The 26,591-nt window shown below is 47.3% G+C and overlaps 1 protein-coding gene across 3 annotated transcripts in view; it reads right to left on the bottom strand.

Moving 5' to 3' along the window:
* The window catches only part of AGPAT1 (1-acylglycerol-3-phosphate O-acyltransferase 1), a 136,464-nt gene that overhangs the window by 69,887 nt on the left and 39,986 nt on the right, over nt 1–26,591 (bottom strand). For all 3 annotated transcript variants that reach the window (XM_082263880.1, XM_082263881.1, XM_082263879.1), the window contains exon 3: nt 15,810–15,883. In XM_082263880.1, coding sequence (XP_082120006.1) covers nt 15,810–15,861 — 52 coding nt within the window. In that variant the 5' untranslated portion in view covers nt 15,862–15,883. The remainder of the gene's footprint in view (nt 1–15,809; nt 15,884–26,591) is intronic.

Raw genomic sequence — 26,591 nt, 5'->3', positions numbered from 1 at the left:
CGACATACGCTCTGACTTTGCAGCACATGTCGCATGATTTGTGGCATGCGACTTGTGCTCTAAGGATCTTGAAGGGGAACCCCACGCCAAAATTTAAAAAAAAAATGGTGTGGGGTCCCCCCCCACAATTCCATTCCAGGCACATTGAGTTTATATGGATCTTGAGGAGAAACCCCACGCCAAAATTTAAGAAAAAAACAGCGTTCGGTCTGGTATGGATTTTAAGGGAAAACCACACAAAAATAAAAAAATGTAAAAACGACATGGGGTCCCCCACCCAAAATCTATACCAGACACATTGAGTCTATATGGATCTTGAGAAGAAATCCCACGCCAAAATTTAAGAAAGAAACAGCGTACGGTATGGTATGGATTTTAAAGGAAACCCACACCAAAATAAAAAAACGGCATGGGGTTCCCCCCAAAATCTATACCAGACCCTTATCCAAACAAGCAAACCGGCAGGTCAGGAAAGGGGGGGGGGTGATTAGCGAGCTCCCCCTCCTGGACCATAACAGGTCACATGCTCTCAACATGGGGGGGTGAGTGCTTTGGGGAAGAGAAGGATCTGCGATCCCCACCCAAAAGCACCTTGCCCCTATGTTGATGAGGACAAAGACCTCTTCCCGAAACCCTGGGCGGTGGTTGTCTGGGTCTGAGGGCAGGGGGCTTTTAGGAATCCGGACGCCCCCTTTAACAGGGAAACCCCCAGATCCCGGCCCCCCCATGTGAGTATGGGGTACTAATTTACCCCATAATAGTGTCAAAAATAAATAAAAACAGTACACAGTCCTTTTATTAAATTAGCTCTAACTTGTCTTCTTTCTCCGGTAACGTCTTCTCCTCCGCTGTCTTCTTCCTCCTGTTTTTCTCACTTTGCTGTCTTCTTCCTCTGCTGGTTCTTCTCCCTCCACTGATGTCTCATTCCAATGCTAGCTTCTGCTGTTGTGTCAGCTCCCGCTGTCTGCCATTTCTTAAATAGCCGTGGGGCAAGGCTATTCGGTGATGTCATCCAGAGACCCCACCCCTTGTGATGTCACTGCCCCATTAAGGTGCTTTTGGGTGGGGGGCGCAGAGCCCCCCTGCCCCAAAGCACCCACCCCCCTATATTGGAGGCATGTGGCCTAGTATGGTCCAGGAGGGGGGGGGGGGAGCCTGGTCCTTCCCTAACCTGCCAGGCTGCATGCCCCGGATAAGGGTCTGGTATGGATTTTGGGGGGCACCATGCCGTTTTTTTTTTTGGCATGGAGTTTCCCTTAAAATCCTTGGTCTTGTATGGTCTTGGGGGAGGAAACCCACACTGTTTTTTTTTTTGTGTAATTTTGGGGTGGGGTTCCCCCCTCAAGATCCATACCAGACTCAAAGGGTCTGGTATTGTTGGATCAAAGTCGGATACCATTAATTGAAGTCGCTTGGAACTCTGACATGAAGTCGTAGGGCAAAGTCATAACGAAAGTCGTCCCAGTGTCGTCACCATGACCGAGCAGCGTGAACCCGGCCTAAATCATGGAAAGTGATTGGTTACTATGCTCAGCTGTACCAGATTCTCTGTGCACCAGTTTTAGTAAGGCTCCTTTCACACTTGTGCGATTTGTCCTACGACTTGGGACTGCAAAGTAACATGAAAAGTCATACCCCATGATTTCCAATGGGTACCATTCATATCTGTGCGACTTCAAGTCGCAGCTACTTCAGCATAGTCCCTGCACTACTTTGGTCCGACTTTGATACAACTTGAGGTCCGTAGACCTCAAGATTACACAGGCATTGCTTGAAGTCGCACGGCAGGTCGTACAAGTGTGAAAGGGGTCTAAATCTCCCCCAATGGCTGCCACTGCTGCTACCCCGTGAAACAGCATCCGGGGGGGGGGGGGGGGTGTACAAATGCAGTGGCCGTGATGCTACCCTTAGCAGCCTCCGCAGGAATTATACCTGCTGTCACTTTTGATGCACGAAGCACCCACTGATCCATTCAAGTGAATGGGGCCGCCCTACAACAGTGTGCCCTGTATGTGGTTCTGGTGGGGTAATGCGGGATTCAAGGGGTAAAGCAGTGAAGAGGTGATCCCTCCTTACAGTCTGTCAAATGTCTGAATGCAGATCGCTCTTCAGAGAGCAAAGCTCGTGTGAACTTACATGCAGCCGCTGAAAGTGGCCCGTGTAAGTCTATGGGTGGTGCAGCATTTACAGAGATAAATCAGGTAGTGATGAGGCGACCAATCGACTCCTCGTTGCCGGTCAAATGCCTCTGAAAAGTGATCCACCACGCATCACTTTTCAGAGGGGCAGCAAGGGCTTAATTTTGCACAATCCATTTGTTTCCAACGTGTAAAATTTGATGCACTTATATTTTTTATTATTTGTGCCGCATTTCACCAGTTTTTGGCAATCAACGTACTTTACACCAGTTTACTTTTACATCATATTTCAGAATGACAACCCTACTAATAAGAAGAGTTTAGGGGTGAAATGCATCAAAATACAAAGCCTTTTTTTTCTTATCTAAATGTAAATTTCCTTTTTTGCAGCCAAAATTGCACCTATTCTATTTTTTTACATGTTTCCATTCACATACGGATTTTTTTTTATTTTTTGTTTTTTAACCACTTCCATACCAGGCCAATTCTGGCATTCCTCTCCTACTAAAAATCACAATTTTTTTGCTGGAAAAGTACTCAAAACCCCCAAACGTTGTACATATATTTTTAGCAGAGACCCTAGAGAATAAAATGGCAGTCATTGCAATTTTTTATGCCACACAGTATTTGCACAGCAATATTTCAAATGCAATTTTTTGGGGAAGAAAAACACTTTCATGAATTAAAAAACAAAAAAACAAAACAAGTTAGCCAAATTTTTTTTGGAAAGAAAGATGATGTTACACTGAGTAAATAGATACCCAACATGTCATGCTTTTAAAATTGCGCACACTATTGGAATTAGTGATCGACCGATATCAGTTTTTCGTTGCCGATACAGATATTTTGGCCATTGAATATCGGTATCGGCCGATATTTTCGTACATTTAAAAAAATTTTATTTTATTTTTAGCACTTGACCGGTACTGTTGTGGAGAGATCTGGGGGTCTAAAAGACCCCAAACCCCTCCTCTGCACTTAAAAGCATTCAAAACGCCAAGTTTGGCTGTTTTGAATGCTGTCATTTTTTTTAATGTGGCGCCGAGTACCCAGAAGTGATGTCATGACATCAATTCCGGGTTTTACATGGAGACCCGATCAGAGCCGAATGCGGCTTTGATCGGGCCTTCGGTGGTTGTGCAGGCTGGTTGCCCAGGTCTCCCAGTGGGAGGGGAGACCCAGGCGAGCCAAGGAAGGCGGCGGGAGGGGGGGACATCCCTCCCACTCCTTGGGGGGGACATCCCCTCCCGCTCCTTGGGGGGGGCATCCCTTCCCACTCCTTGGGGGGGACATCCCTCCCGCTCCTTGTAATGACAGCCGAGCGGCTTCTCAGCCACATTGGTTGTCATTACAAGACAGCTGACCGTCGGCTATGGACGCCGGTACCGGGGAGATGCCTCTAGCTGCAGGCATCACTCCGGTACAGCACTTTCCCGAAATATCGGCAATATCGGTAACCTCAGAGGCCGATTCCGATATATCAGGGAAAGTGCATATCGGCCCCTGATATATCGGTGTTGCCGATAATCGGTCGATCTCTACTTGGAATGGTGCCAAACTAGGGTACTTAAAAATCGCCATAGGCTAAAATTTTTACAGGTTACCAGTTTAAAATTACAGAGGAGATCTTGGACTAGAATTATTGCTCTCGCTCTAACGCAATCTGTGTATGTAATTGCTTCTGTGTGCAAGCATGCGGAGATGGGGGCACTTACATTTATTTTTTTAATTGTTAATTTAAATGTATTTTTATTTTTTTGATCATTTTTATTCCTATTACAAGGAATGTAAAAAAAAAAAACGATCTCGGCCTCTCAGCTGAAAAAGACAGCGGTGTTTACATCTGCCGGGGCCAGAAGTGATGTCATAACATTGCGCCAGGCCTCCAAAGGTCATAGAGATGACCAGGGGCCATCTGGTCCTCAGTCCGACTCACTGTTGGTGAGTATATGCGACTAAGGGCCGGTTGTTTTCACACACCTCATTTAAAGTCCCAAATCCTCCTTTTTGATGTTTCATCTACATGAATGGAGGCACAGAGCCCTACCTGGGCTGTGCCTCATTTAAAGTCCCAAACGTCTTTTCTTTCAAATTCTGAGGACAGACGTCTTTTATACACATAACGAGTTGTCATTAGAAGCACCTTCTAACATTTACAGGACAAATCTGTGTACCACATGGGCACATATTGTAGCCAGTCTGTGGGAGCCAGAATTATTGTTGGATGGTAGGGGGATCAAATACATATTTTACTCACTGAACTGCAACTCAATTTATAAAATTTGTATCATGTGTTTTTTTTGCTGGATTTGTGGTTGATATTCTGTCTCTATCATTTAACCACTTAAGCCCAAGGCCTATTTCTGACACTTTTTGTTTACAAGTTAAAATCAGTATTTTTTCCCAGAAAATTATTTAGAACCCCCAAACATTATATATATATATTTTTTAGCAAAGACTCTGGAGAATAAAATGGCAGTCATTGCAATATTTCTTGTCACGCGGTATTTGCGCAGCGGTCTTTAAAATGCCATTTTTGTTGGAAAAATTATGAAAAATCACATTTCACTGCATTTAAAAAAAAAACTAAACAGTAAATTTAGCCAATTTTTTTTGTATATTGTGAAAGATGATGTCACGCCGAGTAAAAAGATACAAAACATGTTACGGTTTAAAATTGCGCACACCCATGGGATGGCGACAAACTACGGTCAATAGAAATCTCAATAGGCGACGCTTTAAAAAAATTTTAACGGTTACCAGTTTAGAGTTAGAGTGTAGCTCTTTATTTTTTATTAATTAATGCTCACTCTCTGGCAATCGCGGTGATACCTCACATGTGTGGTTTGAACAGTGATTTCATTCGCGGCTCGACTTCCATATACGTTTTCTTTCATGCGCGAGCTAACGGCAAAGGGGGCGGCTAAAATGTATTTATTTTTTTTCTTTCCTATTCATTTATTTATTTATTTTTTTTAACTTCATCACAGGTTTTAAAAAAATGTAAACATCCCTTGTGAAAGAAATATGCAGTGACAGGTACTCTTTATGGAGGGATCGGGGGTCTAAAAGACCCCAAACCCCTCCAATACACTTCCATGTATTCAAAACGCCGCAAACTGCATTTTTGGATACACTCGTTTTTTGAATTTGCCGCCTTTAGCAGCAGAGTAACCCGGACGTGACATCATGGACACCACCTCCGGGTTACATCATCGCTTCCGGCTTAGATCGGGACTCCATCCAGGCGGCAGACGAGCCGGCTGGGTGCTCGGGTCTCCCGGTGGGACGGGAGATCCGGGCAAAGCCGCGGAAGGCGGTGGGAGGGGGGGGGGCGTCCCCTCCCGCTCGCCGGGGTAACGACCGAGCGGCTCCCGAGCCGCATCGGTCATTACCGCTGGAAAGCCGACCGCTGGCTCTAAACAACGGTACCGGGTGATGCCTCTAGCTAGAGGCATCACCCTGGTATAACACCGCAAAGTCTGCCGACGTACCCATACGTCACTTCGCGGTAAGTGGTTAAAATACACCTATAATAAAAAATGCTAGACTCTTTGTTTCTTTGTAAGTGGGCAAACTTACAAATTCTGCAGGGGATCAAATAATTATTTTCCCTGCTGTACACATATTAGGAGCCAATTAACCTATCAGCATGTCTTTGGAGTGTGGGAGGAAACCAGAGTACCCGGAGGAAACCCACACAGGCACAGGGGGAACATGCAAACTCCATGCAGGTAGTATTGTTGGTATTTGAATTGACAACCCCAGTGCTGCTGGGTAGAAGTGCTATCTACTTAACCACTGTGCTGCCTATAGAGTCTTACGCCTTGTACACACGCAACGATTATCGGCCGACCGATCGGCCGTCTTTTGTCAAGTGTTGTAGTGTTGGTTGAAATGTGCTCTAGACTGCACACAAATTTTCTCGGCCAACAAAAACCAACTTCAGAAGTGATGTCATGTGATGGTTTACTTTCAGTGTGTTTTTTCTTCTCTGAGCATGCCCAGTCTTGCTCATCAGATTTTTGTCTGTCGAAATCTGTACTGACTGATGGAAAATCGGCCGTTCTGTTGACGGCCAACAAAAATGTTATAGTCTGCACACCAGAAAGTTGTCGAAAGCATCATACTAACAAGCCGAAAATCGGCCGATTGGACGTTGGCCGAAAATTCACGGCCAACTATCGATGCGTGTGTACGAGGCATTAGGCTACGTTCACATGTTAGCGTAGCGGACCGCGGGCAGAATCGCCGCGATTCTGCCCGCGATCCGGAAATCACTGCAAATCGCGGGACGCCTGTGCGTTGCCGTTGATTTGCAATGGCACCCCAAACGCTGTACGATGTTGCCGTGATTTCCGCCTGCTGAATCGTCGTAACATCGCGCAAACAAAATCGCTGGTCGCATGACGCCCAAAAAAGGTACAAGAGCTTCTTTGGGGCGTCATGCGACCCGCGATTTTGTTTGCGCGATGTTACCGCGATTCGGCTGGCGGAAATCACGGCAACATCGCACAGCGTTTGGGGTGCCATTGCAAATCAATGGCAACGCACAGGCGTCCCGCGATTTGCAATGATTTCCGGATCGCGGGCAGAATCGCGGTGATTCTGCCCGCTGGTCTGCTACGCTAACATGTGAACGTAGCCTTATGTATAATTCTGCTCCAAAGAAACAGCTAGCAAGACAATATATATTTTCTATACATGCTGTGTGGATGGGAACACATAACAAACATAGAGGGAGGCTTCTCAAACATGGCTGCAAAGGTGGAAATACACTTTAACCCGGATCCATGGAATGTATAAATATATAGAAAAAGAATGGATCTACTTACAGTGTAGAAGGAAGGCAATTCAATGCACAGGCTCAGCAGCATGGCCACGCCTGGCGTATACTGCGATAGTGGCGTATACTGTGATAAGGCCATGTTATCTGGTCGTTTAGTAACACATTGATATCTTATAATCTTACCAGAGTTCCAGGGCAGCGTGACTCTGAATGGTCCCCTTCCTGACCTGCACACATTCTGACATCGGATGAATTCCATTGGTGGATTAATAACTGGGCTAATGACTTGCCATATTACTGCAGACGCCCCCCCCCCCCCATCACACCCCCTCCCCTGCCCTCTGCCATCGTTGGACCCGGCTCAATCCCTCTATTGTGTTGCTGTGTTAGGTCTTTGTCTGCCGACCTCTGCTTGTGTCGGGGGCCGTGAGACCGTGCCGGCATCACATGCTGGATGCTCTTTAGGTTTCGGGCAGAATTAAAAGGCTTCAATATTGAGTTGGCCCTCCCTTTGCAGCTATAACAGCTTCAACTCTATTGGGAAGGCTGTCCACAAGGTTTAGGACTGTGTCTATGGGAATGTTTGACCATTCTTCCAGAATAGCATTTGTGAGGTTAGGCACAAGAAGGCCTGGCTCACAGTCTTCGCTCTAATTCATCCCAAAGGTCTTCTATCAGGTTGAGGTCAGGACTCTGTGCAGGCCAGTCAAGTTCCTCAACCCCAAACTCACTCATCCATGTCTTTATGGACCTTGCTTTGTGCACTGGTCCAAATCATTTGGTGGAGGGGTGATTATGGTGTGGGGTTGGGCTTGGCCCCTTAGTTCCAGTGAAGGGAACCCTTAAGGCATCAGCATACCAAGACATTTTGGACAATTTCATGCTCCCAACTTTGTGGGAACAGTTTGGGGATGGCCCCTTCCTGTACCAACATGACGGCGCACCAGTGCACAAAGCAAGGTCTATAATGAAAGCTATCCTGCTTTCGCTGGGTACTTCCAACCATATTTTGTTTCTTAGCTTCCTGCTTTCAATGGTTACTAGGGAAGCAGCAGGTGCCTGCACCCGCCACGTCCTTAGCAATGACACTTACATAATTGGGAATCCTTGGCTACATAAACAAAGGGGCAGGGATGGGGTAATATCAATGTCCCACATATGTCCACATTTGGGTAATAATTTCACCGCCATTTCCACCCCCTATACTGCCGATGACAGCTCAGAGAGGTGTTGGAAACATTCCTCAGAGATTTTGCTCCATAGTGACATGATTCCATCACACAGTTGCTGCAGATTTGTCGGCTGCACATCCATGATGCCAATTTCCTGTTCTACCACATCTCAAAGATGCTCAAAAGGCAACACCATAGTGCTCTCTATATAAAACACACTTTATTGTCCCCCACAGATTAAAAACACTTACAGGAACTAAAAGCAATCTCTCGTTTGTATAAACAAATGCCCGCTCACTCACCACTCCAAACCCGGTTGCGGTGGTGGCAGAGTGACGTCACACCCGATCACAGCGGTGGCAGAGTGACGTCACACCCGATCATAGCGGTGGCAGAGTGACGTCACACCCGATCACAGTGGTGGCAGAGTGACGTCACACCCGATCACAGCGGTGGCAGAGTGCCGTCACACCTGATCGCGGTGGTGGCAGAGTGACGTCACAGACTCTGCTCCACTCTCCTAGACACGTTGCGGCATCCTGTTGGCTTTTTTAGTAGGTCTATTGGATTGGTATTGGATTGGAGCTTTGTGACATGGTGCATTATCCTGCTGGAAGGAGCCATCAGAAGATGGGTACACTGTAGTCATAAAGGGATGGACATGGTCAGCAACAATACTCAGGTAGGCCATGGAGTTTAAACAATGCTCAGTTGGTACTAAGGGGCCCAAAGTGTGCAAAGAAAATATCCCTCACACCATTACACCACCAGCCTGAAGCGTTGATACAAGGCAGGATGGATCCTGTTTAAGCCAAATTCTGACCCCACCATCTGAATGTTTTGCAGCTGAAATCGAGACTCATCAGACCAGGCTGGAAGAACAGTTTTTCCAATCTTCTATTGTCCAATTTTGGTGAGCCTATGCGATTTGTAGCCTCAGTTTCCTGTGCTTAGCTGACAGGGGTGGCACCCAGCATGGTCTTCTGCTGCTGTAGCCCATCTGCTTCAAGGTTCAATGTGTTGTGCGTTTAGAGATGGCATCCTGAATAACTTGGTTGTAACAAGTGGTTATTTGAGTTAAGCCCCGTACACACGTACCGATTGTCGGCTGTAAATATTCGGACAACGTCCGATCGGCCGATTGTCGGCTTGTTAGTATGATGCTTCCGACAACCGACTGAGACTTTTCGGCCGAACAAAATCTGGTGTGCATGCTATAAAATTTTTGTTGGCCAACACCAGAACGGCCGATTGTTCGTCAGTCAGTACAGATTTGGGCCAACAAAAGCCAGATGAGCAAGACTGGGCATGCTCAGAGAAGAAAAAACACACGGAAAGTTAACCATCACATGACATCACTTCTGAAGTTGATTGTTGTTGGCCGACAAAATTCGCGTGCAGTCTTAAGCACTTTTCAACCAACACAACAACACTGGACAAAAGACGGCCGATCGTTCGGCCGACAATCGGTGCGTGTGTACGAGGCTTTACTGTTGCCTTTCTACTCTCGAACCAGTCTGCCCATTCTCCTCTGACATCAACAAGGCATTTTCCTCCACACAACTGCCGCTCACTGGATATTTTCTCTTTTTCGGACCATTCTCTGTAAGCCCGAGAGATGGTTGTACATGAAAATCCCCATAGATCAGCAGTTTTTGAAATACTCAGAACCAGCCCGTCTGGCACCAACAGCCATGCCATGTTCAAAGTCACTTAAACCCCTTTTCTTCCCCATTCTAGTGCTCTGTTTGAACCAATGTAAGCTTACAATGAAACTTTAATTGGGCTTTAAGATTATCAGGACAGGAGATGCAACGCTGAAAACGGGAAAGATAGGAGACACATTTTCCAACACACAGCAGACTTCCCGTCCAGCAAATTCACAGCAAACTGATCACAGCTGGGATTTATCTTCCTCCCACAGAGGAAGCCGGAACACGGCTGCAAAACCAATTTCCAGAAACATCAAATGACGAATTCTCTGTGCAGGTATTCATAAAATGTTAGCAACAGCTCTTCCCTTAATATGATAATTGTAGAATTAACAAGCGACACTGTGGGGTGGATTTACTAAAGGCAAATAGGCTGAGAACTTTGCAAGTGCAGTTGCCCCAGAGCTTAGTAAATGAGAGGGAGCTCTGCAACCATCCATCACCCAATCATATTCAAGTCAATACTCTCTTTTAACCTCCCTGGCGGTATGATTATGTCAGGAATTACATACCAAAAGCGGTACAATTGTTTTCATGGAAATTTGGCGTTATGTATTATAGGCCTACAATTCTTAGTAATTACTGACTTAAACCTGACCAAAACAAGACTCTAGAAGACATCCCAGATGTGATAAATTTGAAACACAAACAAGTGAATTATAATCGAATCAATAATATAATTTTATTATATAATATATAATATATATAATAAAATTATATTATTGATTAGAATATAATTCATGCGTTATATATTATATATATATGTGTGTGTGTGTGTATATATATATAACGCATGAATTATGATCGAATCAATAATATAATTTTATATATATATATATATATATACATACATATATATGCATATAATATATATAATATAAAATGTGTAATGTGTTTTGTGCAACTTTTTTTTTTTTTTGAATTTCCCTCCCTAGTTCCGCTCCCATGCAGCATTGCTGCTGCAGGGAACGGAACTAGGAAGTGATCAGACTGACGGAGAGTGGCGGGGATCTCGGCTGGCGGTCACAGCAATGAGAGATCATCGCTGGATCGCCAGGAGAAGGTAAGAGAACACCGCTGCGCTCTCTGCACATCCACCCCGAGCGTGACTCGGGGTTACCGCTCCTGATATGAAAAATCCACCCCGTGTCACGCTCGGGATTACCGCCAGGGAGGTTAACCACTTGCCGATCGCCTCACGACTTTTTACTGCGGCAGTCAGCCGCTTACAGGCAAGGCGACGTAAATCTACGTCGCTCGGCCACGAGCCTGTAGGGGGCGTGCGTGCGCCGCCGGCGGCGCGCTCCCGCTCGTTCCCTGGGGAGCCAGCGCGTGTGACCGGCGGCTCCGATGGCCGCCGGCCACTCGCAATCCCCCGCAGGAGAGGGAGAAAGACAGACGGCTGATGTAAACACACAGGCACAGAGGCTATGTGATCCTGCTATATAGGATTGCATGTCTCTGGGGTTACTTCACTAGCCACGCCCCCTGACAGTTAGAATCACGCCCCTAGGGACACACTTAACCCCTTGATCACCAATTTAAGTTAACCCCTTCCCTGCCAGTGTCATTTTTACAGTAACAGTGCATATTTTTAGCACTGATTACTGTAGTAATGTCACTGGTACCCCCCAAAAGTGTCAAAAATGTCAGTCAGGGGTCCGATCTGTCCGCCGCAATGTCGCAGTCCTGCAAAAAAAAAATCACAGATCGCCGCCATTACTAGTTAAAAAAAAAAAAAACAATAAAAATGACAAAAATCTTTCCCATAGTTAGTACATGCAATTACTTTTGCTTAAACCAATCAAAATACGCTTATTGCGATTTTTTTTTTACCAAAAATATGTAGCAGAAAACAAATTGGCCTAAAATGTTAAAAAATTTTGATTTTTACTTTTTTTTTGGAGAATTTCCTAAAGGACTGGGGTAGTCCAACAGTAATGCAAACAAAAAAACAAACAAAAAAAACTACTCGAGTGGCTCTGAGGAAGAGGAGAAGCCTCGAAACGCGTCAGCCGTCACCCAAACAGGACAATGGACACTTGTATGGACTACTCCTGACACTCGAGCAATTGAGTTTGATATGATCGTTTTTCACCTCTGTTTGTGAGTAGCTTTATTTATGTTATGCTAATAAAGCCAATATTGAGGATAATGCGCTTGGTTGGTGCGCCCTTTTCTTTGTTTTTTTTGTTTGTGATTGGACACAGCAGGAGTCAATCAGCAGGTCCGGCGGACTCAATGATCGTTCGGGAGAGAAGCAAAACGGTGATCTTCCTATGTAAACAAGGCAGATCGCCGTTCTGTCAGTAGGGAAGGCATGGATCCTGTGTTTCTGCTAATAAGGTGTAGCACCCTCCTAGTTAGGTAGGTGCTAGGTAAATCTATGCTCCTTCTGCTTATCAGAGGAGCCTGATCTGTTAGGTTGCCTGTTGCATGTCTCCAGGTGTGATTCACTGGGTCTGAGTGAGTTTCCCCCACTGCATACAATGAGGGAGCTTGTTGGACAGTGGAGGAAACCCAGCCAGTGACACATCCTGTTTTATGGCAGTCCCAGTGGGAGGGCATTCCTGCAATGCATCCTGGGATTGACCTTAAATACAGAGGGGACATGTGACAGGGCGTCTTTGGCGGGAAGCAGAGTCCCAGGAGGAGGTGGACGGCTGTCTCTCCTCCTGGAGTGTGTCAGGAAGGTGGTCTTAGGCGGTCGACCTAGTGAACCAGGTGTGGAGCTGAGCTGCAGAGGATCCAGTGGAGCTGCTGGCAGATTCTCTTGAGAAAAACAGTGTCCGTGAGTACTGAGGGATCTGCCAAAGGGTCTGCCCAGGAAGGGGGACCACTCCAGTGAAGTCAGGGATCAAGGAGCCAGCTCACATGGAGAGTATTACAGTAAAGGGGGTGCCATGTAGAAAGCCCTGAAGAATAAAAACAAAAGGGGGTGCCAGGAAGGGCCCTGAAACTGTTTCTGCAGTACAGTACAGCTTATCTAAAGCGGTTCATTAACTACTACTTCATCGCTAGTGACAAGGTGAAGCAGCGGCCTTGCCGCACTCTTATATCTAGACGTCCCAGCAAATTGTGCATAGTTTATACAAGTTGGAGTATCCCACTCATTCCCTTCTCCTATCCAAGTTCTCAATAAGGCCCCTTTCACACTGTCCGTCCGTCGGACGGACTCCGTTTTTCTCAGCGGGGGATCGATCCACCGATCCCCCGCTGAGCAGGAGGATGACAGCTGTGTCTCCGCACTGTGTGTGCGGAGACTAGGCCTGCGGAATATAATCGCCAAATCGATGCATCGCGATGCAACCCTTCGCAATTCTGCTTAGATTCGGGGTGACTGCAAAATCGATTAGCTTGACGTCACTTCCGGGGGTGGGCGGCGCTGGCGCTTGATGAGAGTGGCGGCGGCGGCCGGGCTTGCGGAAAACGGAGCTCCTCGTGGGAGAGGAGAGGAGGAGAGCGGAGCCTGCAGAGCAAACTGCCCCCCGACCCACGGACTGCCGCCCCCCCCAATGGACTGGCTGCGGAGGCCCTGCTTTCCGCCTGTACGGTGCACTGCACAATATCCGCTATGAGTCCGAGCTCCAAATTCCCAACATGAGGCTCATCACCCAGGACCTGTCCGAGCCCTACTCCATACACCTACCACTACTTCACCCACAACTGGCTGCAGCTCTGCTTCCCGGTAAGTCGGGGCACTACAGGGCCCAGCATTACTCCTTACCAGGGCCTGCTATAATACAACTAGGGGCACTACAGAGCCCAGCATTCCTCCTTACCAGGGCCTGTTATACTACAACTAGGGGGACTACAGACTCTGTAGTCCCCCTAGTTGTAGTATAACAGGCCCTGGTAAGGAGGACTGCTGGGCTCTGTAGTGCCCCTAGTTGTATTACAGTAGGCCCTGGTAAGGAGGAATGATGGGCACTGTAGTCCCCCTAGTTGTAGTACAGTAGGCCCTGGTAAGGAGGAATGCTGGGCTCTGTAGTCCCCTAGTTGTAGTTCAGTAGGCCCTGGTAAGGAGGAATGCTGGGCTCTGTAGTCCCCTAGTTGTAGTTCAGTAGGCCCTGGTAAGGAGGAATGCTGGGCTCTGTAGTCCCCCTAGTTGTAGTACAGTAGGCCCTGGTAAGGAGGAATGCTGGGCTCTGTAGTCCCCCTTGTTGTAGTACAGTAGGCCCTGGTAAGGAGGAATGCTGGGCTCTGTAGTCCCCCCTAGTTGTAGTACAGTAGGCCCTGGTAAGGAGGACTGCTGGGCTCTGTAGTCCCCCTAGTTGTAGTACAGTAGGCCCTGGTAAGGAGGAATGCCGGGCTCTGTAGTCCCCCTAGTTGTAGTACAGTAGGCCCTGGTAAGGAGGAATGCTGGGCTCTGTAGTCCCCCTAGTTGTAGTACAGTAGGCCCTGGTAAGGAGGACTGCTGGGCTCTGTAGTCCCCCTAGTTGTAGTACAGTAGGCCCTGGTAAGGAGGAATGCTGGGCTCTGTAGTCCCCCTAGTTGTAGTACAGTAGGCCCTGGTAAGGAGGAATGCTGGGCTCTGTAGTCCCCCTTGTTGTAGTACAGTAGGCCATGGTAAGGAGGAATGCTGGGCTCTGTAGTCCCCCTAGTTGTAGTACAGTAGGCCCTGGTAAGGAGGACTGCTGGGCTCTGTAGTCCCCCTAGTTGTAGTACAGTAGGCCCTGGTAAGGAGGAATGCTGGGCTCTGTAGTCCCCCTAGTTGTAGTACAGTAGGCCCTGGTAAGGAGGAATGCTGGGCTCTGTAGTCCCCCTAGTTGTAGTACAGTAGGCCCTGGTAAGGAGGAATGCTGGGCTCTGTAGTCCCCCTAGTTGTAGTACAGTAGGCCCTGGTAAGGAGGAATGCTGGGCTCTGTAGTCCCCCTAGTTGTAGTACAGTAGGCCCTGGTAAGGAGGAATGCTGGGCTCTGTAGTCCCCCCTAGTTGTAGTACAGTAGGCCCTGGTAAGGAGGAATGCTGGGCTCTGTAGTCCCCCCTAGTTGTAGTACAGTAGGCCCTGGTAAGGAGGAATGCTGGGCTCTGTAGTCCCCCCTAGTTGTAGTACAGTAGGCCCTGGTAAGGAGGAATGCTGGGCTCTGTAGTCCCCCTTGTTGTAGTACAGTAGGCCCTGGTAAGGAGGAATGCTGGGCTCTGTAGTCCCCCCTAGTTGTAGTACAGTAGGCCCTGGTAAGGAGGACTGCTGGGCTCTGTAGTCCCCCTAGTTGTAGTACAGTAGGCCCTGGTAAGGAGGAATGCCGGGCTCTGTAGTCCCCCTAGTTGTAGTACAGTAGGCCCTGGTAAGGAGGAATGCTGGGCTCTGTAGTCCCCCTAGTTGTAGTACAGTAGGCCCTGGTAAGGAGGAATGCTGGGCTCTGTAGTCCCCCTAGTTGTAGTACAGTAGGCCCTGGTAAGGAGGAATGCTGGGCTCTGTAGTCCCCCTAGTTGTAGTACAGTAGGCCCTGGTAAGGAGGAATGCTGGTCGCTCACAGAGCTCATCCTGCCCCCTCCGTCTCCTGATTAGCTGGCTGTGATTGCTGCTCCCGCTGCTGCCAAATGCCAATCAGGAGTGCAAAATAATAGAGAGGCAAGGCTCTTGTGGACATCGCTGGATCAAGAGGGGGCTCAGGTAAGTATTTTTGGGGGCTGAATCACACAGAAGCTAAAAAACCTTTTGCCTTTACAACCACTTTAATAATTCCAACCCTGTGGCTAGGCAGAGGGTGTAAAGACACAAACGTCACCATCACAGTGTATAACACATAAGAAGCCAGGAGGTGATTCAACTCACCAGAGAAAAGTTAAATATCATCTTTAGGTGGAGCGAATTGTAATCTTGTTCTCAAACACACCCTAATGGATACGGGAAATGAAGATTTCAGGTATAATCTCTTCAGATTCCATGTAAACTTGGCAGTGGTACATTTTGGAAAGCACACCGAGTAAATATTTGGGAGTGTTCAGGACAGTTTACCCTCTTCTTTGGAGAGATATGATGGTAATGACTTACCTGTCACAGCGCTAGCCAATGGAGAAGCTGCTTTGACGACATTTGAGGTCATTACACGATGCTCAGCAGGAAACCTGTAGAGAAGAGGACAAAAAATGTTGGACATTTTTAGATGACGATAACCATAAAAAAAACATTCTATACCAATAGGAACATATGGACACCCCAAACCCCTTTGATTTGCATATGCTAGATACAGCTAATGGCCCCTTTCACACAGGTGGACCGTTACCCCATGCATCTCTATGGGGCATCGGATATCAGCGGAGACATGTCCGCTGACATCCAATCCGATCCGTCAAATCTGGACGGATGGAAACCCTTTATTCCATCTGTCAAGCGGATCGGATGGGATCGGATGAGAATGGACCGACGGTCCGTTCCCATCCGATTCCCCCATAGAGATTCATGGGCACCTGAACAGCTGTCATCCTCCTGCTCAGCGGGGGATCGGCGGATCGCCCTAAAGCCCCATACACACGTGCAGATTATCTGCAGACTTTTGTCTGCAGACTTACCTTTTTTATGTAGTGCAAGGGCCTGCCGGATTGCATACAAATTGAAAGTGTTTAGGTTTGACCTCATATTATATGGTTTTGGTAAGTCTGCAGACAAAAGTCTGCAGATAATCTGCACGTGTGTATGGGGCATAAGGCTCCTTTCACACAGGAGTCAGTTTTGCTCAGCGGGGGTAGATCCACTGATCCCGCTAAGCAGGCGGATGACAGCTCCGTCTCCGCTCTGTGTGCAGAGACGGAGCTGTCAGATCCCGCTGTCCTCTATGGGGAGATCGGATGAGAATGGACCGCATGTCTGTTCTCATCCGATCCGATCCTCCAGACGGATGGAAAATAGGGTTTCCATCCGTCCGGATTTCACAGACAGGATCGGACGGATAGCAACGGGTGTCAGTGGAGATGTCATCCTGACTTCTGCTGATCCATAGGGCTGCATGGAGCACCCGATCTGGTCCACCTAAAAAAACAGACAGGCGGACCGGATTGGAAAGCCCGTGTGAAAGGGGCCTAATACTAAATATTTTCCAGTCCAGTTCATGACTGACGGATGAGTAGGCTCCAGGTCTCCTGGCACCCTAAGGCTCCATTCACACCTGAGCGTATAGTTTTCAGGCGTTTTTAAGGGGCGTTTTTTTTTTGTGCATTTTTCTGGCGTTTTTTCAGATGCTTTTCGAGCGTTTTTTTCAGGTGGTTTTGGCAGGTGTTTGGAGGCAGGCGTTGACATCTTACAAAAACGCTTGTAACCTGCCAAAAGAGAAGCTCGTGTACTTTTTTGAGCTTCAGGTATTTTGCTTCAGGCGACAAAATGCTCAGATGTGAACAGGGGCCATTGAAATGAATGGGATTTTGCTTGTTGGGCGTTTTGAGACTTCAGAGATTAGCTTTTTTTACGAGCTGAAAAGCGCTCAGGTGTGAACAGGGGCCTAAGGGCCCATTCACATCAGGTGCATTGGGACTGCTATAGGTAGCCTTGCCCAGCACAGTTTCAACACAAGGCAAAATATCAAGCCTTGTTCTCTATTAAGCTGAATTTTTTTTTTTTAACCGCACACCACGCAACACACTGGTGTGTACTGGCAAGATGGGGAACAGGGCCTTTTGCCTTGTCCTGCGTTGAGACAGTGCTCTCCAAGGCTGCCAAGTGCAGTCCTAACACAACTGGTGTGAACAGGCATTAAAAAGTGCATTACTGCCCTCACAATGCACTCCATGCATTTCAATGCAGCTTCTGGTGTAAATGGACCCTAAAAGGCGACTACAAAGGGGGCAGCTACTCCAGGAACTGTGATGAGAGGAGGCTCCACAATGACTGCTAGGTAGGTGCTAGTTGTGTCCATATGTGATTCACTTGGTCTGAGGGAGTGTCCCCACTGTATCCAATAGGGGAGCCTGTTGGGCAGTGGAGGAAACCCAGCCAGTGACACAAAGGCTTTTGTGGCTGTCCCAGTGGGAGGGCACAACAGTGGTGCATCCTGGGATAGGTCATAAAAGCCAGGGTCACATGTGACAGGGCGTCTTTGGGCGGGAAGCCAGGTCCCAGGAGGAGGGTGACGGTTGTCTCTCCTCCAGTCAGCAAGGAAGGTGGTCACAGGCAGTCAGCCTAGTGGATCAAGTGTGTGATGCTGAGCCAGGAGGTCCAGGATACTGACAAGTGGAGATGAAGGTAGAGCAACCCAGGGAAAAACATTGTGCATGAGTACCGGGAAGCTTGCCAGGGGTCTGCCCAGGAAGGAGACCACTCCAGTGGAGAGTCAGTGGACAAGGGGCTAGCATGCATGGGAAGTAAGAAAGGGGTCAGGACCCTGAAGAGTAATTCAGTCAGGAACTTATTTTCTACTTCACTTTAGTGGCAAGGTGAAGCAGTGGCCTTGCCTCACTCATTACAGTTAGTGTCCTCAGAAATTGTGCATGGTTCAAGTTGGAGTATCCCACTCATCCCTTCTCCTATCCAAGTTCTAAAATAAAACACAAAAACCAAATCCCCTGGACTGTTCATTGTCTGAGCCAAGTCTTAAAGTGATACAATTTTTTCGGACTGTTGCTATGGGTAACCCAGGGGAATCTACATTCAGTAGCTCCCTAGGGGGCAGTGCTACATGTGCATGATGGGTTCAGGATTGGCCAAAACTTTGAAGAGGAAGGACCTCTATCCCTGAACCCCACAAGTGGTGCGTTCAATTACGACTCCCAAGGTGGCTCCAGATGTTTACATCCCCCATCTGGGGCGCAATCCAGCAGAATCCTCCCTTCAGCAGCTGTTGGTGCCCCTGCTCTGCCTGCGGGGAGCAATGCTGTAGTCATTCCTGACAACAATGAGTATCTCCAGAGAACAAAGCCTGGCCAGTAATGATCCAGTAACAAACGTGAAAAGCCAGTTGAGATCTTACAAGTTCTTAGGTATGGATCTTTCTCTTCAACTTCCTGTCCCAGAAACACAACAGGAAATGAGGGGAAATCTCTACAATGTAAGACAACTCTCCTTAGAAAGTTGTCACCAGGACAGGCAGGCTCATTGGAAGATTTGGGGTCCTTTCACAGGGGCTTTCCACCCGGTGGACTCTGTTTTGCTGTCAACGGATTGATCCCTGCTGAGCAGGCAGATCACAGCTCCATCTCTGCTTACTTTGCAGAGACGGAGCTGTGAGATTCCCACTCTCCTCTATAGGAGATCGGATGAAAACGGACTGCCTGTCCATTTTCATCCGATCTTATCCGATCCTTCAGACTAGAGATTCTTCAAACTACTATGACCCTCCAGTTGTTCAGGAACTACAATTCCCATCATGCCTAGTCATGTCTAGGCATGTCAGAGTGTTCCGTGAAAAATCCATACCCGTGAGAAAACCATACCCTCGTCACTTCCGGTTCCGCTACGGAGGGTATGGATTTCTCACGGTAGTTACACTTGCGGCGCTTACATTAAAACAGCTCATCTGAAACGTAAATCATCTCCGCTCTTCGCCCTGTCACTGCCCTCATCTCCGGTAATAAATATAAAAGCGGATCACGGAGCCACGATCGCCGTCACATTTACATCTCATACACCCACCGCCGCTTTTATATTTATTACCGGAGATGAGGGCAGTGACAGGGCGAAGAGCGGAGATGATTTACGTTTCAGATGAGCTGTTTTAATGTAAGCGCCGCAAGTATAACATTAGACACAGTGCCGTGAGAATTTCATGCCCACCGAGCATGCGCACTTGTCAAATTCTTTAATGTTCAATCACGTATCCGGGGCTCTGAGCATGCGCACTGCTGCGCTGCTCAGCTGTTTCAGCCCGGAAGTGACGAGGGTATGGTTTCTCCACGGGGTATGGTTTTTTAACGTTACACAGAGTTTTACAATGCCTTATGGGATTTGTAGTTCTGCAACAGCTGGAGGGCCGTAGTTTGAGGATCCCTGCTAAAGACGGATGGAAAATAGGGTTTCCATCCACCTGGATTTCATGGACCACATCAGATCAGAGAGCAGCGGGTGTCAGCGGAGACGTCAACCCTGACATCCGCTTCTCCATAGAGGTGCATGGAGCATCCAATCAGGTCTGCCTGAAAAATTGACATGCAGACCTGATCAGAAAGCCCGTGTGAAAGGGGCCCAACCCTCACTTTTTGTTCTGACGAAAACTCTAAGACTACGTTCACATGTCAGCGTAGCGATTGCGGGCAGAATCACTGCGATTCTGCCCGCGTTTCGGAAATCATTGCAAATCGCGGGACGCCTGTGCGTTGCCCGTGATTTGCAATAGCACCCCATACGCTGTGCAATGTTGCCGCGATTTCCGCCTGCCGAATCGCGGTAACATCGCGCAAAAAAAAATGCGGGACGCATGACGCCCCAAAGAAGCTCTTGTACCTTTTTTGGGCGTCATGCGTCCCGGGATTTTTTTTTGCGCGATGTTACCGCGATTCGGCAGGCGGAAATCGCGGTAACATTGCACAGCGTATGGGGTGCTATTGCAAATCACAGGCAATGCACAGGCATCCCACGATTTGCAATGATTTCCGAAACGCGGGCAGAATCGCAGTGATTCTGCCCGCGATCGCTACGTTGACATGTGAACGTAGCCTTAATTTAAGGATTTTCTCTTACTTTCCATCTTGGTGACATTGGCGCGATTACACAGAGAGGCAATTAAAAATTTACAAAGGTTCTAAAGCTGGCCATACACCAGTAGAATTTTGTTAAAAAATGTTTGTTTTGGGGACGTTCGTTTAATTTCCTAACCCTTGGTGGGTTCAAACTGATGTTCGTTTTTGACTGTAGTGATGCAAAAATTAGAAGGAGCAGGGTGGAAAATTTTTCTCAAACAAATGATTTTCCAACAGTGTAGGTGGTTTTCTTTTAGGAAATGACATTCATTTCAAGATCGAATGTTAAGAGCAAGTGGAAATGTTCGAATGGCATTCATCAACTACGTATGATGAATCATTCTTCAAATGTATGATGAGATTTTTTTATATGAGCAATTGTAGGAAAATCTTCCAATGTATAACCAGCTTGACCCTTCCAAACTCGATCCAAAACTAAAAAAAATAAGAGAGCGGATTTTTCTGTCCAGTTTAATGATAGCTTTTTGTCTAGTTGTTCAAACACACACAGGAAGAAGATAAGAGGACAGAGATACCTCGCCATTGTCATGTGATAGGACCAGAGCGAGTGAGAAAGTGCGATTGTGCAATCTGGAGATGTGTCAGCTTCTTAAGGCAGACAGATAAACAAAATATAGATTTCTGAGTCCTCATCACCACCCCAGACAGGGCATGAGGATGTCATCATCAGAGACATAGACAGTGCATGAGGATGTCCTCATCAGAGACATACAGCATGTATCTAAATTCTACATTACTCATTGGAAGAAAATAGATCTCTTGATGTACACTATATTACCAAAAGTATTGGGACGCCTGCCTTTACACCCACATAAACGTAACCACTTGCCGACCGCTCACATTGACCGTACTGCGGCAAAGTGGCTCGTTATCGTCCAGCGACGTAGGTCCACGTCGCTGGACTCCTCCCCTTGTGGGCGGCGCAGGTCTACGTCGCTGGACTCCTCCTTTTTGTGGGCGGTGCGCGCGCCGCCGGAGGCTCGCTCCCGCTGTATTCAGACACAGCGGGAATCGGGCCAGGGGAAGAGAGGCAGTGCTGACCGCCGCTCTTCCCCGATCGCCGGCGATCGAGTGAGGAGATCCGCCCGCTTGTGTAAAGCGGGCGGATCTCCTAAGTGACAGCATAGCTGAACCTGCGATCTGTCCCTGTGTCACACAGTCCCCTCCCCCCACACACGTCAGTAAGCACCAGGCATACATTAACCCCTTGATCACCAATAAAAGTTAACCCCTTCCCTGCCAGTGTAATTTTACAGTAACAGTGCATATGTATAGCACTGATTACTGCAGTAATGTCACTGGTAACCCCAAAATTGTCAAAAATGTCAGTCAAGGGTCCGATCTGTCCACCGCAATGTCGCAGTACCGCAAAAAAAAAAACGTAGATCGCCGCTATTACGCGTTTAAAAAAAAAACAAAAATGACAAAAATCTTTCCATTTGTTAGTAAACGCGATAACTTTTGCGCAAACCAATCAAAATACGCTTTTTGCGATTTTTTTTTTATCAAACATAGGTAGCAGAAAACAAATTGGCCGAAAATGTTAAAAAATTTTGATTTTTACATTTTTTTGGGGGGGAATTTCATATAAAAAAATGTGAAAAATATTGTTATTTTCGCAAAATTGATGCTCTTTTTTTGTTTATAGCGCATGATCAAAAAATCGCACAGGTGATCAAATACCACCAAAAGAAAGCTCTGTTTGTGGGAAAAAAAGGACGTCAAATTCGTTTAGGAACAGCGTCGCACGACCGTGCAATTGTCCGTTAAAGTCATGCAGTGCCGAATCGCAAAATAGGCCCTGGTCAGGAAGGGGGTAAAATCTTCCGGGGCTTAAGTGGTTAAACGGCATCCCAGTCTTAGTCCGTAGGGTTCAATATTGAGTTGGCCCACCCTTTGCAGCTATAACAGCTTCAACTCTTCTGGGAAGGCTGTCCACAAGGTTTAGGAGTGTGTCTATGGCAGCCTTTCTCAACCTTTTCAACTCAGAGGAACCCTTGAAATACATTTCTGGTCTCGGGTAACCCCTGCTAAATATTAAAAATCTACAACTCATGATACATTAGTGTGACAGTCAGTGGGAAGAATGCTCCTTACTCTTCTCATCGTTGGGAAGAATTATCCCCTTATAGATAGCTAAAAGGAACAATGGTGTAATTGGGAACTTTCGTATCTGAGAGGCAGAAATTGCCCATTGCTCAAGGAACCCCTAGCAACCTCAGAACCCTGGTTGAGAAATCCTGGTCTATGGGAATGTTTGACCATTCTTCCAGAAGCGTATTTGTGAGGTCAGGCACTGATGTTGGACGAGAAAGCCTGGCTCTCAGTCTCCGCTCTAATTCATCCCAATGGTGTTCTATCGGGTTGAGCTCAGGACTCTGTGCAGGCCAGTCAAGTTCCTCCACCCCAAACTCGATCATTCGTGTCTTTATGGACCTTGCTTTGTGCACTGGTCCAAATCATTTGGTGGAGGGGGGGGGGGGGGATTATGGTGTGGAGCTGGGCTTGGCCCCTTAGGTCCAGTGAAGGGAACTCTTAGGCTCCGTTCACATGTGAGCGTATGGATCGCGGGCAGAACCGCCGCGGTTCCGCCCGCGATCCGGAGATTTATTGCAAATCGTGGGACGCCTAGCGTTGCCCGTTGATTTGCAATAGCCCCCCAAACGCCGAGCGATGTTGCCGCGATTTCCGCCTGCCGAATCGCGGCAACATCGCGCAAACAAAATGCGGGACGCAATACGCTCCAAAGAAGTACAAGAGCTTCTTTGGAGCGTATTGCGTCCCGTGATTTTGTTTGCGCGATGTTGCCGCGATTCGGCAGGCGGAAATCGCGGCAACATCGCTCGGCGTTTGGGGGGCTATTGCAAATCAACGGGCAACGCTAGGCGTCCCGCGATTTGCAATAATCTCCGGATCGCGGGCGGAACCGCGGCGGTTCTGCCCGCGATCCAAACGCTGACATGTGAATGCAGCCTTAAGGTGTCAGCATACCAAGACATTTTGGACAATTTCATGCTCCCAACTTTGTGGGAACAGTTTGGGGACGGCCCCTTCCTGTTCCAACATGACTGCACACCAGTGCACAAAGTAAGGTCCATAATGAAAGCTACCCTGCTTTCGCTGGGTACTACCAACCATATTTTCTTTCTTAGCTTCCTGCTTTCAATGGTTACTAGGGAAGCAGCAGGTGTCTGAACCCGGCACGTCCTTAGCAATGACATCTCCCAACCCATTCACTTACATAATTGGGAATCCTTGGCTACATAAACAAAGGGGCAGGGATGGGGTAATATCAATGCCCCACATATGTCCACATTTGGCAAAGATTTCACCGCCATTTCCACCCCCTATACTGCCGATGACAGCTCGGAGAGGTGTTGGAAGCATTCCTCATAGATTTTGGTCCATAGTGACATGATTCCATCACACAGTTGCTGCAGATTTGTCAGCTGCACATCCATGATGCCAATCTCCTATTCCACCACATGCCAAAGATGCTCTATTGGATGAGATCTGGTGACTGTGGAGGCCATTGGAGTACAGTGACCTCATTGTCATGTTCAAGAAACCAGTGTGAGATGATTTGAGCTTTGTCCTCAATAACTATATTCTATAGTGCAACGCAACGCTTCAAAATTCATCAATTAGATGCAGTCTATACATATACAGTAAACTGTCCAACACCAAGTGCTTCTTGTGTGAAAAATGATCCAAAACTTCTTAAAATGAATGATAAATCAAATTCCTTGTGACAAGTGATCCACCACCCGCTCACCTCCCGCAAGAAAATCAAAAGCCCCTCATTATCATCCGACAGCAACTCAGAGCTCCAGACATAACACTTCCTCGCTCCTCTCCCAATCTTCTGCAATCAGCGCTTCCTCCCGTCTCTTCTCCTTTCACGATCACCACCACAGGGTAAATGGAACAGAAAGGCAACACCATAGTGCTCTCTATATAAAACACAGATTGCGGTGGTGGCAGAGTGACGTCACAGACTCTGCTCCACTCTCCTAGACGCGTTGCGGCGCCCTATTAGCTTCTTTAGTAGGTCTATAGTATTGGTATTGGATTTGAGCTTTGTGACATGGTGCATTACCCTGCTGGAAGGAGCCATCAGAAGATGGGGGCACTATAGTCATAAAGGGATGGACATGGTCAGAAACAATACTTAGGTAGGCCGTTGTGTTTAAAGGATGCTCAATTGGTACTAAGGGGTCCAAAGCGTGCCAAGAAAATATCCCTCACACCATGACACCACCAGCCTAAACCATTGATACAAGGCAGGATGGATCCGTGCATTTATGTTGTTTACGCCAAATTCTTAATGTCGCAGCTGAAATCGTGAATCATCAGACCAGGCAACATTTTTCCAATCTTTTTTTTTGGTGAGCCTGTGCAAATTTTTAACCTCATTTTTCTGTTCTTAGCTGACAGGAGTGGTCAGGACTCTGTGCAGGCCAGTCAAGTTCCTCCACCCCAAACTCTCTCATCCGTGTCTTTATGGACCTTGCTTTGTGCACTGGTGCGCAGTCCTGTTGGAACAGGAAGGGGCCGTCCCCAAACTGTTCCCACAAAGTTGGGAGCATGAAATTGTCCAAAATGTCTTGGTATGCTAATGCCTTAAGGCTCGGTTCAAACTTGTGCGATGCAGGAACGCTGCGAATATGCAGCTTGTTCCCAAATCGCATCCGCACCTCTGGCAGTTCACACTGCCATATGCGATATGCAGGGGGTGTCAATTAAAAGTTAACAACACCCCCAGTTTGATTGCATATCGCAATGCGATCTGCAAGTACGCACAGAATCGGATCGCACAAGTGTGAACCACTGTGCGATCCGATTTTGATGCGGCTGGAAAAATGCCTCCTGGTGCGGATGCAGTGCGAATTCAGCCATACAAAGTGTATGGCTGAAATTCGCACCGCACATGAGATCGCATGTAATGAAGGAGCAGTGCGCTCCGAATTACATGCGATCTCCGCAGCCGCACTAGTGTGAACCGGCACTAAGAGTTCCCTTCACTGGAACTAAGGGGCCAAGCCCAACCCCTGAAAAATAACCCCACACCACGATCCTTCCCCCTCCACCAAATTATTCGGACCAGTGCACAAAGCAAGGTCCGTAAAGACATTGATGAACGAGTTTGGGGTAGAGGAACTTGACTGGCCTGCACAGAGTCCTGACCTCAACCCAACAGAATACCTTTGGGATGAATTAGAGCTCAGACTGCGAGTCATGCTTGTCCAACATCAGTGCCTGACCTCACAAATGTGCTTCTGGAAGAATGGTCAAACATTCCAATCCACACACTCCTAAACCTTGTGGACAGCCTTCCTAGAAGAGTTGAAGCTGTTATAGCTGCAAAGGGTGGGCCGACTCAATATTGAACCCTATGGACTAAGACTGGGATGCCAATAAAGTTCATGTGCGTGTAAAGGCAGGCGTCCCAATACTTTTGGTAATATAGTGTATGTCAGACATTCAACCCTTCTGCTGCTGGAGCCTTTTTTGCACATATTTCAATAATCATTTTAGGCCTGAAGATTACTTAAAACCCCCCAAAACATTATATATTTTCTGAAAGCAGACACCCTGGAGAAGAAAATAGTGGTCGTTCTGATTTTTTATATCACAGCAACATTTCAGTAAAATATCTACCAAAGGTAAAATATAAATGAAGTTGAGCAGAGTAAAGAGATACCAAACATGCCAAACCTTAATATTGCATGCAGCCAAGAAATGGCGACAAATGTTGGTACAACAAGACCCTACAGGTCATCAGTTTAGGAGTTAACCATAAATAATGGGCCTAGAATTATTGCCTTCACTCTGCTGTGCGCAGCGATATGTAACACGTGTTGCACAATCAACATTTTTGTTTGTAGGCGCCTGGATTTTTTCCATATACACAATGTTTTTTTTTAAGGGGATCTGCATTCACTGCAATAATTATCAAATACATCTAAAAAAAACTGATAGCACTAAATTGATGTCTCCAAACTTTCTAAACTAAGGGCCAAATTACCGTCCTTCAGTCTTTAGGGGGCTGGATTGTGGATGGTAGGAGTAGAAAATGCCCCGGAGTAAACAATGCTGCAGTATTGGTGGCTAGTGGGAGTAAGAAAATTACATAGCACCTATGGTCAGT

Source organism: Pelophylax lessonae (genome assembly GCF_965119305.1).
Source record: "Pelophylax lessonae genome assembly, chromosome: 7".
In the NCBI taxonomy this organism is placed as follows: Eukaryota; Metazoa; Chordata; class Amphibia; order Anura; family Ranidae; genus Pelophylax; species Pelophylax lessonae.
The sequence above is the reverse complement of the archived record's forward strand: the minus strand, read 5'-3'. Positions and strand labels throughout refer to the sequence as shown.